Consider the following 17,951-nt stretch of genomic DNA (forward strand, 5'->3'; position numbering starts at 1 on the left):
TATACAGCTGAGGTGATATGACACACTGACAAGTTTTCAGGTTCATTTTCACTGTAATGACAGGAGAGGGATGCCAGGCTGAGAAAGCAAAAAAAAAAAAAAAATTAACCCTAATAGTGCAAAGAACTGGCCAGCTTGGGGACAGTTTGGTAGATTGTATTAATTCAATGTCAACTACTTTTTATTAATTTCCCTGTTGTGATTATGAGGCTATAAGAAGAAGGTATGATTAATTACAGATTTATTAACTGCCTGGTCTTCCTGAAGAGTCACTGGCATTTAAGCACAAACCAAGCAATTTTTTCAGATAACAAAAACGTCCTGACTAACAAAAGCAAGATTGCTTCAAAGTACACTTAGCTGGGCAAAGGAGCAGAATAGCTGCTATCTCTCTATGTTTCAGCTCCTTGCCTTGCGTTTGCCTGCTATAGGCTACTGGCATCACAACACATGTCTAAGGACAATTTTTATCCCTGATAGAATCCATACCTTTGATATAACTGGGTAGAGTAGTTGTACAAGAGCTATCTTTAAAATTACTGCCTTGGGAATTGCTGATTGTGCAGTGGCTGAGAGCTCAGCACAAGTGAAGCCCTATAGTATTCACCTTACTTCTCAGCTGGATTTTGCAGCCCACACTGAGTTCTGCATTGCCACAGCTCAGCTGTTTTTAGAGTTGAAGATGGCTCACTAAGGCATCCCTGACCTGCAGCCACAGTGAAGTAACATAATGAAACATAAGAGGTTCTTGAACTAGAATTCTCTTATCCAACGATGATTCTCATGCAGTTGGCACAGAGAAATGTCTCTTGTCCTTGAGATGCTTTATTAAAACCTTTGTTAATCTGCATAGACAGAACAAATTTCCCAAGGAAGGTGGTTGTATTTTTCTTCCACAAGTTATTTGGGACAGAGTTTGAAAAGTTCTATTTCCTGATGATACTCAAGGAGATCTAAAAATAGTTTAATTATTACTGGCCATCACTCACTATTATTGAAAATTTAACATGTGAACAGTCACCTGGTGTCACTCATAGGGAGTTTCTGCAGTAGAAATGATAAAATCAGACTCAAAGACATATAAATCTCCCTGCTGGGTAGGGACATGCACTTAACTACAACTAAAAAACCCTGATGTAGCTCAGATTTCATTCAATAACTCTCCTAAATAAAATGGATGACACTACGAGGTGCAAGGATGGATTGTGATACAGAATGTCTAAGCTACTAAGGGTACAAGTCTGTAAGGATCTTTAACATCAGAGCCCCAAAGCAGCCCCAATACCTAAATCAGTATTCTGGACTCTATATAAGTGACCAAAACCACACTAACTTCATGAACATCATTTTAAATTCATTTACACCTTCTCCAAGATGATTTGTTCCTATAATTCACAAAATTTCGTTACATCCCTAAAAGCAAAAGGAAAATTCTAATGCATGGCTTATGAACTAATAAAATTTCATTACTATTTTTCAAAGTTAAATATGTCATGTGAACTTTTTGAACAGAAGAGCAGTGTAAAAATTAAAATGAGTAGCAGAAATGCCTAGTTTAAGAAATATTGATACTGTTGGATACAGTACATATCCAACAGAACAATAGCCAACAGAAGAATCAGTCAGATTGATTAATGAATCACTATTTTATATTCATTTTATGAGATGGATCTATGAAATTTTAACCCCAAATTTATATTTTACTTAATGGAAAGAATGTTCTCAAAGAGCACAATATTTCAGAATATTCCTATCATGTGTTAACTACTAATTTAAAAAAAATGATGAGAAATAATTTCTGCCAAACTTATCCTATTACTCTTTTACAGAAAAAAAGAACAGTTTAACTTGGACTGAGACACACAGTCTTTATTACTCTTAAATCTGTGCTAATTAGAAGCAATTGCTTTAACTGTGAGCATAAACCAATAAATGTAACTGTTCCTCTTCCTATATAAACCTAATTTCTTGCAAACAGACATAAAAGTCACACAAAATAGGGTTTCAGAAGTAAAGATAACCAACTTTATGACTACTTTTAATTTCTTTCTATTCAGTTTTTCTCCCTGAAAACAAAGAAGCCTTTACCATTTGTTGCATGGAGTTCTCGTCCTCTGTGATTCCCTACCAGTTTAACAAGACGACTCAGGAGAACTACAGAGCAGTCTGTTTTTTCTCCCCAGAACCCTATATATCACATAATACAGAGATTTGAAACAGTATTCCCAAAGTTGGCATGTCTCAGTGACACAAAAACTGAGGGAAATTCAGGAAAAAAACCCATGCAGAATTAGATATTTATTTGAAATAAATGATCTATAATGATATGTAACTTATTCAAGCAATAATCCATACTACCTAAAGTGGCAGGATGACTTCGCATACAATTACACCTCGCACTAAATACCTTATAACCGAGATTTATTGTTAGATTTATTTATTATAAGATTTATTTCATTTGGTCCATTTCTAGCGTAAGATAAGAGCTAACATGATTCCAGATATGGCTTGCAAGCAAGGCCAGTTAGATAGCTTCTACATTTATAGCTTAAAATAAAGCCACATTTTTCTATACAGCCGAATGTTCTTCCCAATAAAATGCCAAGAGGAAAATATCATAGTGGTATATGGAAAATTAACAGAAGGAATTACAGTACATTTGTATTGCCAACTCATTGATCTGTTAGATCTTCTAAATATCATGCACACCCTCATGAATGTCCTACAGCTTCCTTGGTTATACTCTAGGCCTCTGACACACACTATTTTAAACTTTATACAAAACATATTTACAGATTAAGACATAAAAATGTCCTTCATAGGATCTGTGTTTCTTGCTGATCTTAATGGATTTACTATGCCTAAGAAAAATTCTTATGTTCAGCAGACAGCACAATTCCAAAGCTGGTATTTTAACTAGTAAAAGCTCCATCTTGTTTTAAAACATGGGAAGATTTGCTGTTGAGCCCCATTATTAAGAAGACAGGTAATGAACTCCCCCTGTCAAATTATTGGGTATGTGTATGGTAGTCTTTCCACTACAATAAATATATTTATAGCAATTATTCAAGTAGAAGTGTGAAAAACAAAGATAATTTGCTATTTTCTTCCTCTACTGAAAAGCAACCCACAATATTGTCCTGCACAGACTAATTTTGTTTAAGACTATCACAGCCAAAATCATCAAAGTCAGAAACAAGTAGTAGAAGCAAGTAGTCACGCTGATAGTCAAGTCAGATTCTGGTCCATTCTGTGCAACTATGCTACAAAGATGCTATCCTATTTTGTGCCACCTTTTAGACTGCTGCTAATAATTCAGGTTCCAGCAAGTCTTCTTTAGCCCAAATTTAAAAGAGAGGTAGGAACTACAATCCACTCCACCTTACCTTGCAAACTACAAAGCTGTATCTTGCTATCTGGCCCTCATACACTATGCCTGATACAGCTCTGGCACTCCTTCAATATTAGTTCAGCTATAAAATCAAGAAGGTGCTTCCCCTCACACAGACCAGAGCAGTAGCACGATGTTAGTCAACAATCATCTGTCATCCTTGTACATTAGCCAAATCATGATTCCTAATCAAGATCACACAGGTCGGAAAGTCAATTGCCTGTTTCAAATAGGTCTCTGCTGCTGAGAACTGTCATTTGTCACAGCAGACTCTCAGTCCAATTACTTAGAGCAAAATTTCTATATTCTGAAATTCCTGTACCAGGCGGTGACTAATGAAGAGTTCAAAACAGGGTAATGGAAGAGATCATATAATTTTGGAGAACACATACACAATTCTTACAGATAATACGATACTTAGAGATAATATCTGACTTAGCATAATTCTATTAGTATTCTATTAATAATTCTATTATTGCTTTGAACAGCAATGAGTTAAAATAGTTAAAAACTATGTATCTATAACAATAGCAGCAGTATATAACACAAACAGCAGTCTGTCAAACTGTCATTTAATATTTAATATTCTCTTAATTCTCATTCACTATTTAATTTTCAAAAATGGATGAGGTATTCTTTCACATAACATGAAAATGCAGAGTACTTTGAATTTTGAAGTAGTTCCATAATGTTGTTGCTAAGGGGTACTTAGAAAAAAAAGAAACAGGTTGGTTAAAGGATTATTGCAAAAGGCTTGTCTACAAGAAACACTTTCTAATTTGGCTTTTTGAAACCGCATCTTTATCTAGGAAAGTATTTAAACATCTGCTTTGTTTTCACTTCTACAACATTTTGCTATTAATCTTAATTCGGATGTGAAGCTCTTATAGTGGCTAATGGAAGACTATAATCACACTGTGATAAACAGAGAACTGCATGCTTAAAAATATACACCTACATATTCTATAGATTAACCCTTACACCAATGACTGTGTAAAGGATTATTTGGTGATTTACCTGGTCTTGAGGAAGGAACTCTTGCTATCTCTAGGGAACAAGGCTTTTTGGTGACTGCTATGTCTATGGAATCACAAAGACTGCTGTCATTTTCTGAAGGAACTGCATCCAGAGGTACAGAAGGTATTGCTTCCAGTGCATAACCTCTCTTCTTTGAATAGGATTCCTGAAATGCAAAAATTTCAGTAGGTAAGAGAGGTATTTCTCAGATGACACAGGAAAAGGACTAGGCTCAATAACTCTGGCCAGCAGGGTTTAGAATTCAGCAAATTAAATACCACATTCTGCTGAAATCCAAACTGTAACAGACCAGAAGAATAACTTGCATGCTAGAAGAAAACATTTATTTCTTTAAATTTTCATATAATACAGTTCTTTTTCAGTTTACAGAAGAACTTCATTCATCAAACTTTTTATTTAATGAAAACTGGATTACTGCTTTTGCAATACCTGTTTTGCTAGCTTGTAATTCAGGGGATGTCTCATTTTCTTTTTTAATTGTATCTCATGAGAGCAACAATTACATTAACACTACAATTACATTCTCTTCAGAGATAGTTTTACAAAATATTTATATTACATATAAGAAAACTTAAAATACGCCTTGTACATATGGATGGCAGGATCCCAGGCTGTGAATGAAGATGAATTACTGCTCTACATTTGAGCAAAATAATGACAAAAGGTCCCATAACAGCAATCTGTACAGCAAATTCTACTGATTAGCAAATGTTGAGGGAGGAGGAAAAAAGGAATTAGAAGTTTTACTGGTACAGTAATCCAATCAAGCAGACTGTTTCTAGTTTCGACCATGAATAAGAAGATAACATCCTGTTTCAACAGAGATTTATTTCTTTAATACCAGCAGAAAGCAATTGAAGGGGCAAAGACATATTTCCACATCTTTCTTACATTGGACATATGGATGTCTCTGAAAGTCAAGCATCAGACACAAATCAAATATGATATAATAAAAGGCAAAGGGCAGGAAAGCACCCTGACAGTTAGATATTATCATAGCCCTACTAAGAAAATGACTGAAGAACATGATGTCTAAAACAAAATGTGGAGTAACAATTTCTTCACCAAGAATTTATATTAGCTGAGGTAAGCTATAGCTGTAGGTAACAGTGCCTTTTTGGATAAATGATTTATACTGTTAGCATATAATTACATGACTCTTAGTTTTTTGGGGTTTTTCCTGGTCATTGTGGTCATTTTATCTTTATGTAAGTTCATAGTTTGGCAATAATTCAAGGCTTCTCGAAGAATAGGGTTAAGATGACACCAAGAGTAGCTTCACTTCAAAATTATTGATGACTTTGGTAGAGAAAGATTTAAATCACAGGTTAAACTAATAAATGAGAACTTGAAAATGAGCACTGGTAACAGCGATCAGGGAAAAAAATCGTACAAATAAAATAAATAGAATAAAGAGAATAATAAATATAATAAGTAAATAATAAATTGAATACTAAGATGCATTTGTAATTTAAAAAAATTAGTATGTACGAGCAAACAATACAAAATTGTTGGTCAGCATTCAAAATACATATCTAAATGAGGAATGAGATTGTATCTCTACCTGTTTCTACCTTTCAAGTTTATACCTAGTCAGATTATGAGCTCTCAGTATTAGTAATCTCACATATATAGACTAATAATAACCAGTTTCAGGTAGTAGACATTATAAGATTACAAAATTTGGCAAGTAGATTTCCTGCAGTTCCAAATGTAACTTTATTAACTTAAGCCATTTGATTCCTTAAATAAAGTTAATAGAAAATTACACAGAGGCATCGAAGCAACTGAAGAGAAGAAATCCTTCCAACCTTGAAAAAAAAGAGAATTTTTATCCTGTCCATTTAAGTCTGCTGTAAAAAGGCAGAGGCAAAAATTTATTTACCAAGGCAATGACTAAAACAGGAGACTTCAATCTAATCCTTGTACCCTTCAAGAAACATGCATTTAAGTCAGAATGCCAAAACCCTAATTATAGTAAATCTGCCTAGAGAAGCCCATGAAGAAATACTGCAGCCTTAAAATTGTCACAAAACACCCAAGGGAAATTCTGTTCAGTGCCTGAGTTCAGCTGCATTAAAAAAAAAAAAAAAAAAAAAAAAAAATTAAAAGTGTATACACCAAACGTTAGAACAGACTTTGGATCATACCTTGTGTCACCCAACATTCTACCTGTAAAGGCAGCCAACAGTGCTGACCTAGAGAACAGTGAAACCAGCCTGAGATTAGGTCAAGCATGCAGTAACTGCTCCTCCTTCTGCAACACCTTGTGGGTCTCAGAATTCATAGTCAAAAGGGGCTGACTTTGTTTCACGTGCGTACCAAACCAACTTTCTAGAATTGCCTTCTCCAGTTGCCTTTAGAGCACATCCCCTTTCATAGTTTGCATGCCTCCATTTTGTTTTTAGCTATCTCACCAAGTTTGACATTGCTGTTTTATACTTTAGATGGCTATAAAGGGTTGTTCTTTACTTATCCTCTCCTTGTGATGTCACAGACATATGCACTCGCCATGTCCTCTCCTTTAGGGACTGAGAAATATTAGCCTACTTGCCCAGCTGTTCCAGGATTTTGACCATCTCTGTCACCCTTCATCCTCTCAGTTTTCAATGATGTGACAGGGATGACATTTTCTCAGATTTCCTCATTCAAGATGAGGGCTCACCAAGCAGTCATACTGACATAATGATTTTTTTTTGTACTCTACTCCTTTCCTAATTGCTCTTAACATTCAATTTGATTTTCTGAATGTTATTCAACATTCTGTAATTAACATTGCATGAATATAAATGTCAGAGAAGAATAAATAAAAATGATGGGATTACTCAGAAAATTGTCAGAATGTAAACTACTAGCAATTAAAGTCTTCCTAATTATCTCTCTAATAAATAAAATATAATAGTATGTCCAGCAAAAGTTAAATGAGTTAGAGCCAAAAAAGAATTTTTAATACTTTAGAAAGCCAGAAATTCTATCAACCCATTAAGTGAAGATGATATACCTTTATTAAAAAGTGCTTATGTACCAAAAAGAAAAAAGAAAATTTCTCATCACTGACATTGTAAAGTCTTTTGGTTGCTGCAAAATGTTCTCCATTTTGCTGGTCCTGAGCATTTTTAGAAATTTCTAAGATCTAAACTAATTCACCAACTTAAATGTGAGCAGATATCGCTCAGGTACGAAGCAATGTGATTCTGTTCTTTTCTTGAAAGCTCTCAACCAACTGCAACAAGTAACTACAGTCATTCTACATGCCCAAGTTATTATCAACTTCATAATAAAAAATTCCACTTTATCTTTAGGCCTGAAATCAAAATCAGAGAATCAAATTTTTGTTTTAAAAATAGAGATTATTCAATCTCAAATTTCTGTTAACCACTCCAAATTGCTGAACATGAGACATATAACTGACTACCATCATCAAGGCACAATTTAACCTTATTTGAAATTATAACTTCACAAAAATAATGTTCTGGGCTTCTTGCACATTAAAATAAGTAGGTTTTTTTTTGTGGAAAGGATAAAAATACATACACAATAGAAGTAAAAAAAAAACCTCAACATTGAGAGTGAGTGAGTCACTCTAGTGGGAAATCACTAGAGAACAGCCACCCATACTGATCAATGTAAATTAGATTTTTTGTCTTGTAGAAAGAAACAGTAATGTGACACTGAAGTTGCAGAGCACACGACAGGGACACACTGCTACCCTTATTCATAGGCCTGCAGTCAGCTGGTTCTCGTCTGAGCATAAGTTTGAAAGTATAATACCTATGATACACTATCTGAAACCTGCACAGGGGTAAGAGATTGTTAATCAGTGGGAATTAAATTGTTCCTAAAATTATCTGTTTCTGGCCATTGCAAAGGGTTATACAGAATTGTGAAAAAATGTGCCATAATATGACTAAATCTTCAAGAACTACATGATGTTGAGTTGGACCTTTTTTTTCCCACGTTTTTTCCTTGTTTCTGCCTTCTATATAGTCTTGCCTCCCTTTTAAGAATAAAACTGAATGATGTATGACTAAGGGCTGAGGTATATGCAAGTTTGCGTTTGTATGAGCTATGAATAGAATGGTAGAGGCTCAGGAGACACCTAATCTGAACTGACACTGACCAGAAGATAGAATTTGTACTTTACAGAATTTTTTAAATTCTGTCAATATCCTTTCCTATAAAAATCAAGTCACTTGACACTTTTTTACTTCCCTGGAACATGGGACAACACACCAGGGTCACATATGACTCTCCTCTTAAAGTAGAAATAATCTAGGAAACACAGAAAGGAAGAATGCAATGTATCTGCCACCTTTAGAAATATCTTTTTCATTTATACAGATAGTGAAGAACAGCTATTAAATTCTGACATACCCCTTGAGATCCACGAGGGTATGACGCTGTCTCCTCTGGCTTGCTGAAGGCCAGAGGACCAGCATCTAGAATCCAGGTGGCTGCCCCTCTGTCATAGTACGATCAATTCTGTCCAGCTGCTCCTTAGAAGAGTACTATGACACTTTATTGATGAAACTTTGAGAGTTACTGATCTTACATGCTCCATCAACCCAAAGCTCCTGATTATCCTATGAGCAATGAATATTGCATTTATCCCATGTATGTCATGTAATTATGGAATGGTTTGGGTTGGAAGGCACCTTTAAAGGTCATCTAGCCAAACCCCCTTGCTACGGGGAGGGGTATCTTAAACTAGACCAGGCTGCTCAGAGCCCCTGACCTTGAATGTTCCCAGGCATGAGCATCTACCTCCTCCCTGGGCAAACTATTCCAGTGATTCACCATCCTCACTGTAAAAAAAAAAATTTCCTTACATCTAGTCTGAGTGTACTTGCAGACTTGACATTTGTAAACAGACTGATATATAACCTTGTTGGATTGGGACACTTCACACTGAAATATTAATAAGAAACTGAAGATTGCTGAGAGGAATCAAGAATTCAAGCAAGAAAGAAGTCCTGACCAGTGACTCAAGATAATTAGAACATTTTTCTGACATGCAGCAAGGTGGAAAGGGAAATGTGTGAACCTGAATGGCATTGCACAAGTTTGCCACAATAATGTACTAAGCAAAAACAACTGAAATTATTTCCTATGTCACAAGAATCCAAAGTAGATGGTGAAATTTTTATTTTGACTGCCTTTCTAGTCAAAGATATCAGGAATAGTACTATAATTTATGGCTAGTAAAAACGCATTTATCTATTACTAATAATTTAACCAAAGCAAGTTTCATAGTATCACACAATTAGAATATTTTTTCATGAGTCAAACTATCATAAATGTTCATTGTTATGACAGCTAGAAACACTTGAATGTGTAATCTGTCATAGAACATATAATAAGGTTCACGATATACTACAGAATCTGGAAAATCACCCATAATCTCATTTAAAGGTAATGACACCAGAGGATCTACTCTGGTCTGCACAAATTATTTCTAGCACGGATTTTAAAAGAGTAGGATCTTTTACTCTTTCAGCAAACATCTGAAATTGCAGGTTTGCAGTTGTAGGAATAATACATGTACAGAGTTAAGTGAAATACTTATTTCCCATCAACACCTGAAACAGCCTTTTTAAGTTTCAGAAAGCCTTCCACAGAGCTGAGAAAAATATCAGTTTTAAAAAGTGTGTTAGAATTGTTTTCCTTTTTAGTTAGAAATGAAATATAATGTTTAGTTTTTCAGAAACCACTCAAAATTTAGATTTGCTTTTTCAAACTTTATGTATGAAAAATTGAGCCTTATTTATCTAACACCCCAAATACAGGTTTATTTTTCTCTTTTTCCAATGCATAATTTCAAAAATCCACCTTTCAAATTTAAAAGTTCATACAAAAGCTGTACAGACATAAATCCCTGAAAGCTAAAGGTTCCTACAATGCCTTACAACACAAAACTCACTAATATAGCCTAAACTATAAATGTGTGAAGACATGGGTAAATTGTGAGCATAATGAATGCAGTGCTAACCTCAGCAGCAGAAACATGTCACTATATTTTATGCAGTGTTTTCATAATTCTAACTGGCAGATATTCAGCATTTCAAATGAAGCTAGATTGTTGTAGTCATGTTACATGCTTTCCCATGCATTCAACACTCAGGCCATGGAAAAGAGCAGATGCTTCCTCTAATAAATAACTCACTGTGACAAAGAATATACTAAAAGTGTACATAATGTGGTTTATGCAAATGTTAGTGGTTGTGTTTGGTGATGTAGTGTAATACAATAACAGTTTTAATAAACAATTCTCAGTTTAGCTGAAAAAAAACAATTATAAACAAGAAAGCAATTTCCAGTTTACATATCCTCCTTTTTTTTCTATTGTTTTCATGAAAGATATTTTTAAAAATTATGTCATGTTTGAATTTGAAGCTGTGGGAAAATGCCTCTTTAAAATAAAGGCTATTATATTAAAAAAAAGATAAAATGAGCTTAAACCTAAGCTCCATGGAAACAATACTTCTCTGCAAGATGCTTATGCTCTAATGCCTACGTTTTAAACATACACACACAGCTCCAACAGAAGCAGCAAGTATGAAAACTAACTCCTCACATTGTAAGGGCAGTAACCATGTAAAATGTTAGATACTGAGAAACCTTATACGAAAGTCAATATTAGACAGCAAATGCAGACAAACAATTAATGCTCTATGTTAAGCAGACTCACATTTCTCACATTTTATAGCTTAATTTCTGTCAACTACTGTGCCATTAAATGAAAAATGTATGTGTTGCTGTGAAGGGGAGAAAAGAACTGAATGCACTTAAGTAAATCCTGAAGCAAAACACAACTGCTCTCTGAATAGCTAACCTTATCAGCTGTAAACTGATTTGATTGGAAAGCAGATAACTTCACTAAAATTATGGGAGACATTATGGGAGAAATCTTTGAAAAGAGAGATTTAACACCATGTTAACATGTGGTAATCCATTATCTATTACAAATAACCTATATCTTTTTAAAAATATTCTATATCAGCCCCTACATCTTTTTCTGAAGTAAATACTCAAAAATTTGCAAAATGGAAACCAAGTAATTGATATCACATATAATGAAATTGATAGAAGAGACAAATATTCGCTACATCAGGAAAGACAATTTCCATGTTCAAAAGTTTTTGACAATGAAGAAAGAAAAATTTAAGTATGTTTGGTATCTAAGTTATTACTGCAATAGCATAAACCAAGACTCTCTTAGAAGAAATCTCTCCTACACATGCTCCCACAGTAAAATAGAAAGAACAAGCAAGTGTTTTTCAAAATACTAAAGTTATGGAGAGTTGTATTGTCAAAGCGAAAGAACTTTGCTGTGAATCATACTTTTATTTGTTACATAACTGAAAAGTGAAATACAAAATTAACAGAAAAAAAAGTTTGAGATTGTTCTTTAAAGATCCCAGCAGCATGCAAAGTTTGCAAAAGTTAATACTTCCTAATTAAATAGTACAAAATAAACTTTGCAGATATTTCAGCAATGTGAAAACTAAGCCTAACAGTAAGAGACAGTTGGAGGGAAGTAAGCTACTGTAAGCTAGAAGTAATGCTTAAAAACAGTAAAACAAGTTATTCCATGGCAACAGGGGAAATATGCAGATTAGCAGTAAACACAAGTTAAGAGGATATTGCCTATATCTCCTATATTCCTAAATAACCCAGTGATTTTCTATTTCATACCATAGTTCAGAACAGTAGTTCTGAATGGGAACCTATGACTCTGCTGTTTCCTGGCCGCAAGTGTGCCAAAGCCCACTAACATTCCTAACAAGGATTTTTAGTTCTATGGATACAAAAAGGTTGCTGTTCTATGGATACATTCCTCAGTGCTCTCTCTTCATATTGCCTATATTCTTGGCAATTTTATGAGGGCTGATGTGGCCATGTTGAATTTCAGCAGGTAAGATAAAAATATGAGTAATAATGTTCAATACATGAACATAATTACTTTATTCATCACTGAAGGAAAACCATTCCACTAAAAAACATGCTACTTCCATATGGCTCTTTAAACAAGAAATCCCACCTTTTTATGTCAAAGTTCTATTGCTTTAATTGTTGCTATGATGATGTCTTAATTCCTTGCAAATTCTCAGGCCTAGATATTGTGAAATGGAAACAGAATGTAAAGACTACATAAAATGAAATTAATGAAGATTATAAGGGAACCTAAATCACATTTTCAATAACATTTGAACTTAAAATTTTTTCTATAGGTTATCTGCAAGATTCCAGTTTGGAACAGTGACCACTCTGTCTATTTAACGGGTCTTGCTTCAGGTTTGCAGTCATACTAGCTGTAATGAATACTTTTATTACAGACACTCTCTGTTAATGTTGTTAATTCGTTCATATACAAACAAACTACTACGTCAAGAGTTTCCCAAAACCAAGATGGAAAAAAGTTCTCAGACAAGAACTTTTTCCCTAATAATTCTATTGCTCTAAGTTCTGATTCATTTATTTTCTTATATTTCATCAAATAATAACTCATCTTCAAAATAGCAATGTAAATGCTAGAAGTTAAAAACTCAAGTAATTTGCAAATTCAAGATCCTTTCAAATTTTCATTATTGAGAAAACAGTGTTGTTAAGTAAAAGAAATTTGCTACTTGGAATGCCGGGATGTCACATGAAACCACCTAAAGCCAGACAACAGGAAACTCTTGGCAGTGGGTCTTTCTTCCTGGATCAAAAAATGACATTCTAGCCACTAAAAATCCAAACTGTGGAGTGTGAGGAGTTCTTCTTTGATCTTACAGTCCTGATGAGAAATAACTGTCTGTGGGAGAAAGATGTTAAGATTGCTATCCTTGAGAGGCACCTCAAAAATTGCTCAGGAACCTTACAATAGAACATTATTGCATTCAAAAGAGATTTTAAAAAAGATACACTCGGTCTGTCCACTTCGCAAGTGGGTAGAAAGGACTGAAGGAAAGCCTTCTGCTTTGTCAGCTGTGTACCCTAAGTGCCCTGGTGTTTAACAACTTGCACATAAATTCATGTTGTCAAAAACATCCCTAAATTCATATCTCACACTGGCTGGCTCACAGTGGCTTCCTGTTCAACAGAAAAGAGCAACCAGTCAAATACCTTCAGAGATGTTGACACTTTCATAATGATACAAGGAGCAAGAATATCCAGATGGGTTTCTGAAGGAACATTCTGCTGTCAATATTTATTTTTCACAATGCAAAACTACTAGCTCTATAAAACCAGTGTGAATAAGGGAGTATTTAATCACCTGCCTATATACAAACATATTACAACAATTCACTAAAAAGGCTTTATGTGTATATAGAACTGCTGTCTGTAGGTAGTATCTGCTAATCAGAAAAGCTAATTAGGGACAAACCTTTTGGTTTGCAAGTAGTTAGACTGTTGGGCTAAAACACTGTCTGAGAGTTATACACCAAATTTTGCTAAATTCAAAATTAGGTAGCTATAAATAGGACTTAGCATTGCCTAAAGGTTTTATTTTCTCTCTTTTTCTTCACAGTATAAAATATTGGGAAACAAAAACTACGACGTTATAAAACTATAGCATCTCCAAAAATAATAGTTGGCATGATACTGTCAATTTATTAATTTACCTCAATGTCTTCACACTTACACCTTTTATCTCAAAAAAATGCAAAATGCCTGGTGGACTGTTCGTGTTATACAGAGACACATTTATAACAAGTTTTTTTTTAAAAAAAAAGCTATCTCCACCTTTCACCAAAGGAACACAGCTATTCTCCATAATATTAGGAGCATTACTGTGACTTTTTTTATAGTAGATTTTATGAAACAAAACTGCTTATTGCTTCTGGAAAGTGAATAGAGCATCTGCATTCTACAGCAATACATATGATGAACATCCTAGGTAAAAAAACATGAAACATGAGACTCCCATTTTCTAGCAGAATTGCCTTTTTAAATGACCTTAAAGTAAAAAGAAGTATTTCACTATAATTGGCAGATCACATTTTCTATCCAAAGTAAATCCAAAATACGTTTTCATGAAAACATGAGACAATGTAGTCGTATATATTTCCCTTTGATGTCTTAAATAAAGTATCCCCCAAATTCAGTTTCATTTATTTATTTCATGAGTTCTTCTCAGCTACAGGTTGCTAGTAGTGAAAAAAATCATAACAATCAGTTTGGGATTTTAAGAAACTCTAAGTCTTCGACTAGTTTTGAATTTGGTGAAAATATAAGGTATCTCTTTATAAAGTTCCATTTGTATGGAAATCCAAGTGGGGTTGAGCACATTAATGCTTATACTTAAGAAATCCATTGATTCAGGATCTATCCCATTTTTAGACTCAGTATAATGGATACCATCATTAAAGGTTGTCAGTAAATACAACCACCAAACATGACTTTAAACCCAAGCTATGCATTTCCTTTTGCACTGCAAGAGAGGATTCACAGTTAGATAGTACAAAGTTGTTCTTTTAAAAAGTCCAGCTGCCAGTCAGGTCTTTTCTTCAGAAAGAAATCAGGTCTATAAATTTTACAGACTTCTCATGGACGCACTCTACAAAGACATGATTTTCTGTACTATAAAAACTGAAGTAAGAAAAAATATCCTTCATGGTTCCAGTATTAGCTTAGTTCTCAGATAAATTTTTAACATAATTAAAAACAAACAAACAGAAAACCCCATAGAAAATAGGTTTTTATGCTCAAAAACAGTCCCAAAATGTCAAGTGTCTTTAAACAGCCCTTCACAGAAATACAACCTGACACAAAGCTTGACTGCATGGCTAATCAGTGTAACAAATCCATGTCACAATCCCCATGTCCAGATATCTCCACTCAACTGATATCTTAACTCCAGACACCTCAACACCAGCACTTTTGTGCATAAACTCTTCCTCCTGTTATGACATAGGAGTAACAAATACAGTGTATCTATGATGGCTTTTTTTCCCCCCCAAGAAACATTAATACTGAACAATTAGTAGCCCCATTTGGTCAGAATAACCAGGAAGATCAACATAAACTTTCAGGTTTTAATATACTGCTTTAATATTTTTGTTATGAAGCAGTTGAAGTCCAAACATTAAGTTTTTAACATTAAGTTGGAATTTCTTTCATGTACAAAACTAATTGTGATGTGCTACTGCTATCTATTCACTGGGCAATTCAAAATAATTTTCCATTTTCCCATAATTTGAGAAGCAGAACTGAAAGCAAAGACAGTCCATGAAAGTGTGTCTTCTGGTTGCCACTAAATTTTAAACCACAAAACAATAAAATGCAATATAGTTCTACTATGTAAGATCTTCCCAGATTACAATTGTGACATGTTTCAGTTGGTATGTGACAGCGCTCAATTCAACAGTAATTTCTACATGAATTTGAATACCATTAATAGGAATTAAATTTAATCTTGTAAACCACTATAGCCATTAATATTTCAGATTATTTCTGACATACATCAATAGTTCCAGTACATTTTGACACTTCTCTCCTTTCTTTCTCATCCTGTTTAATTTTGCTGTTTCATGATCACACCAAGAGATAACACATTCCAGCAGTGACCAGATTTACACAGTTCTGGACAGGGATAAAAACCAGTAATTTACAAACTGCAGAGGCAGTCCTAAGCTTTTAAAGAAATAAACTCATCTGAGGTCCCATAGCCTTACAGAGGATTATAGAACATAGGTGTTAGCAACAATGTGAAAGAGATCTCTGGAAGTCATCTTTTCCAAACTTGCAGTTGAAGCATAGCTTGAGAGCTTGACCAGTCAATTCTGAAAATACCCAAGGATAAACAGACTATAACTTCTCTGGTTATACGACACACCTGTGTAGTGGTGTGTAGATTATACAACTAGCACAGTAAAAATGCTTTTGCAACAAGACACTTGCAAATTTACACGGGCTACTCCAAATTTACACTGGAAATTCAGAAGCTACATATGCAATACATACCACATGCAAGAATAAAACATTCAGCTTCATTCCTTAAAACACAATCAGAAAATGTAGCATAGCCCCAAAATAAACCACAATTTTTTCAGTATACTTATTTCCTATCACTGTTCATCAGGGTATAATCATCACCTGCTGGTTCTTTCTAGGCAGAATACATACTGCACTTTTCAGTAGCTCCTTCACTGTGTGGGTGGTGTGTTCCTGAAATTACTAATAAGACTTAAACTTACTGCAAAAGAGACAACACTGCAAATCAAGAGTTTGACAGAAATATTTTTATGGGTAGTAGAGCTTTCCATATTACTCCCATTTATGTAAATTTATAATCTAATCTACTAAATTAGGAAGAAAAAAATATTTTTCACTGAAGGTCAGAAACTATAGGAAAGTATTACAGATAATATAACAATCTTAGTCTGGCTATCCATACTCAGGCATATTTTAGGTCAAAGCTTTCCCTACTTTGTCTATATCATCACTAAATAAGGAGACAGGTTTCCTCCCCTGTAACATAGAAATTAGATAATGCCACAATACTGTCTGTTTCTAATTTTGGAGAACTTCAGCACTAAGTAAAATGAGCCAAATCTGCTTCTTTACCAGTCTAGTTTGAAATTTGCTTCCACTGAATGTACTGAAAGGTCAAGTTATTAATGGCTTGAAACACCAAGATGAAATATTTTAGCCATTATTGTTTAATTAAAAACATGTTCTTTGATTTTGCCTGTTTTTATTAAAAAAAGAGAAGAAATACTTCCTCTTTTATACTACCTTCCCTGCACCAGAGCAGTTTAAAAATTACTTGAACATTCATCACACTGACCTTAAAATCTAAGAAAATTTTTGAGGCAACTGAAGATAGAAGGAGTTCAAACCAAAAGAATATGTTAAAATGAAAAGAAATAGTGCCAAATAAAATTCCCAATATTAAAATTCTTCAGAAAGCGATAACAAAGACCCATGCTGCCTCTCTCCAGAGAGTGTCAGTATGGAGGGTTTTTTAGTAGCAGATTTGATCTCTATGTGAAAACTGAGTTAGTGCATTACTAAAATACTCCATTCATCTCTCATGTATCCTGAGCTGACTTTGAAAATGTAAAAATAATTGTAACATAATGATTTTCAATGTCAAGATTTCTACAGAACAACCTTAACTAGCTTCTACAATACAAACAGCATGCAAAAATCCCTTCCCATCAAAAATTACTTTTTAAAATTTACTAAAAGAAGTACAGACAGGCAAAATGACCTTCTGGAAGGCAGACATGAAATAAATAACACTATTAACAGATGCATCAAATTCCAAACTTTAAATATTCCCACCATAGCCTGTACTGATGAAGAAACTATTACATACAATTCTCATCTCCTAAAAATGTAGTTAAGGAGTCCACTTTTTCTACCCTCCCTCTAAATAAAAAGGCTTTTTGGGGGGAATGTCTCTCTTCCACAGGAGAACCCTTGATAAAGTTGCTGGAATTCCTAGCTCTAGGAATCCTAGAAATATATAAGCAGAATGTTGATCAGTCTTAAAGGGAAATGTCAAGGTCTCCCAGAATTTCATTCCCTC

The 17,951-nt window shown here is 34.2% G+C and overlaps 1 protein-coding gene across 1 annotated transcript in view; it reads right to left on the bottom strand.

Moving 5' to 3' along the window:
• The window catches only part of ANKS1B (ankyrin repeat and sterile alpha motif domain containing 1B), a 417,422-nt gene that overhangs the window by 296,095 nt on the left and 103,376 nt on the right, over window positions 1-17,951 (bottom strand). The window contains 1 exon segment of the mRNA XM_036400345.2: window positions 4,409-4,574. Coding sequence (XP_036256238.1) covers window positions 4,409-4,574 — 166 coding nt within the window.

This window comes from Molothrus ater, chromosome 5, assembly GCF_012460135.2.
Source record: "Molothrus ater isolate BHLD 08-10-18 breed brown headed cowbird chromosome 5, BPBGC_Mater_1.1, whole genome shotgun sequence".
Taxonomy (NCBI): domain Eukaryota; kingdom Metazoa; phylum Chordata; class Aves; order Passeriformes; family Icteridae; genus Molothrus; species Molothrus ater.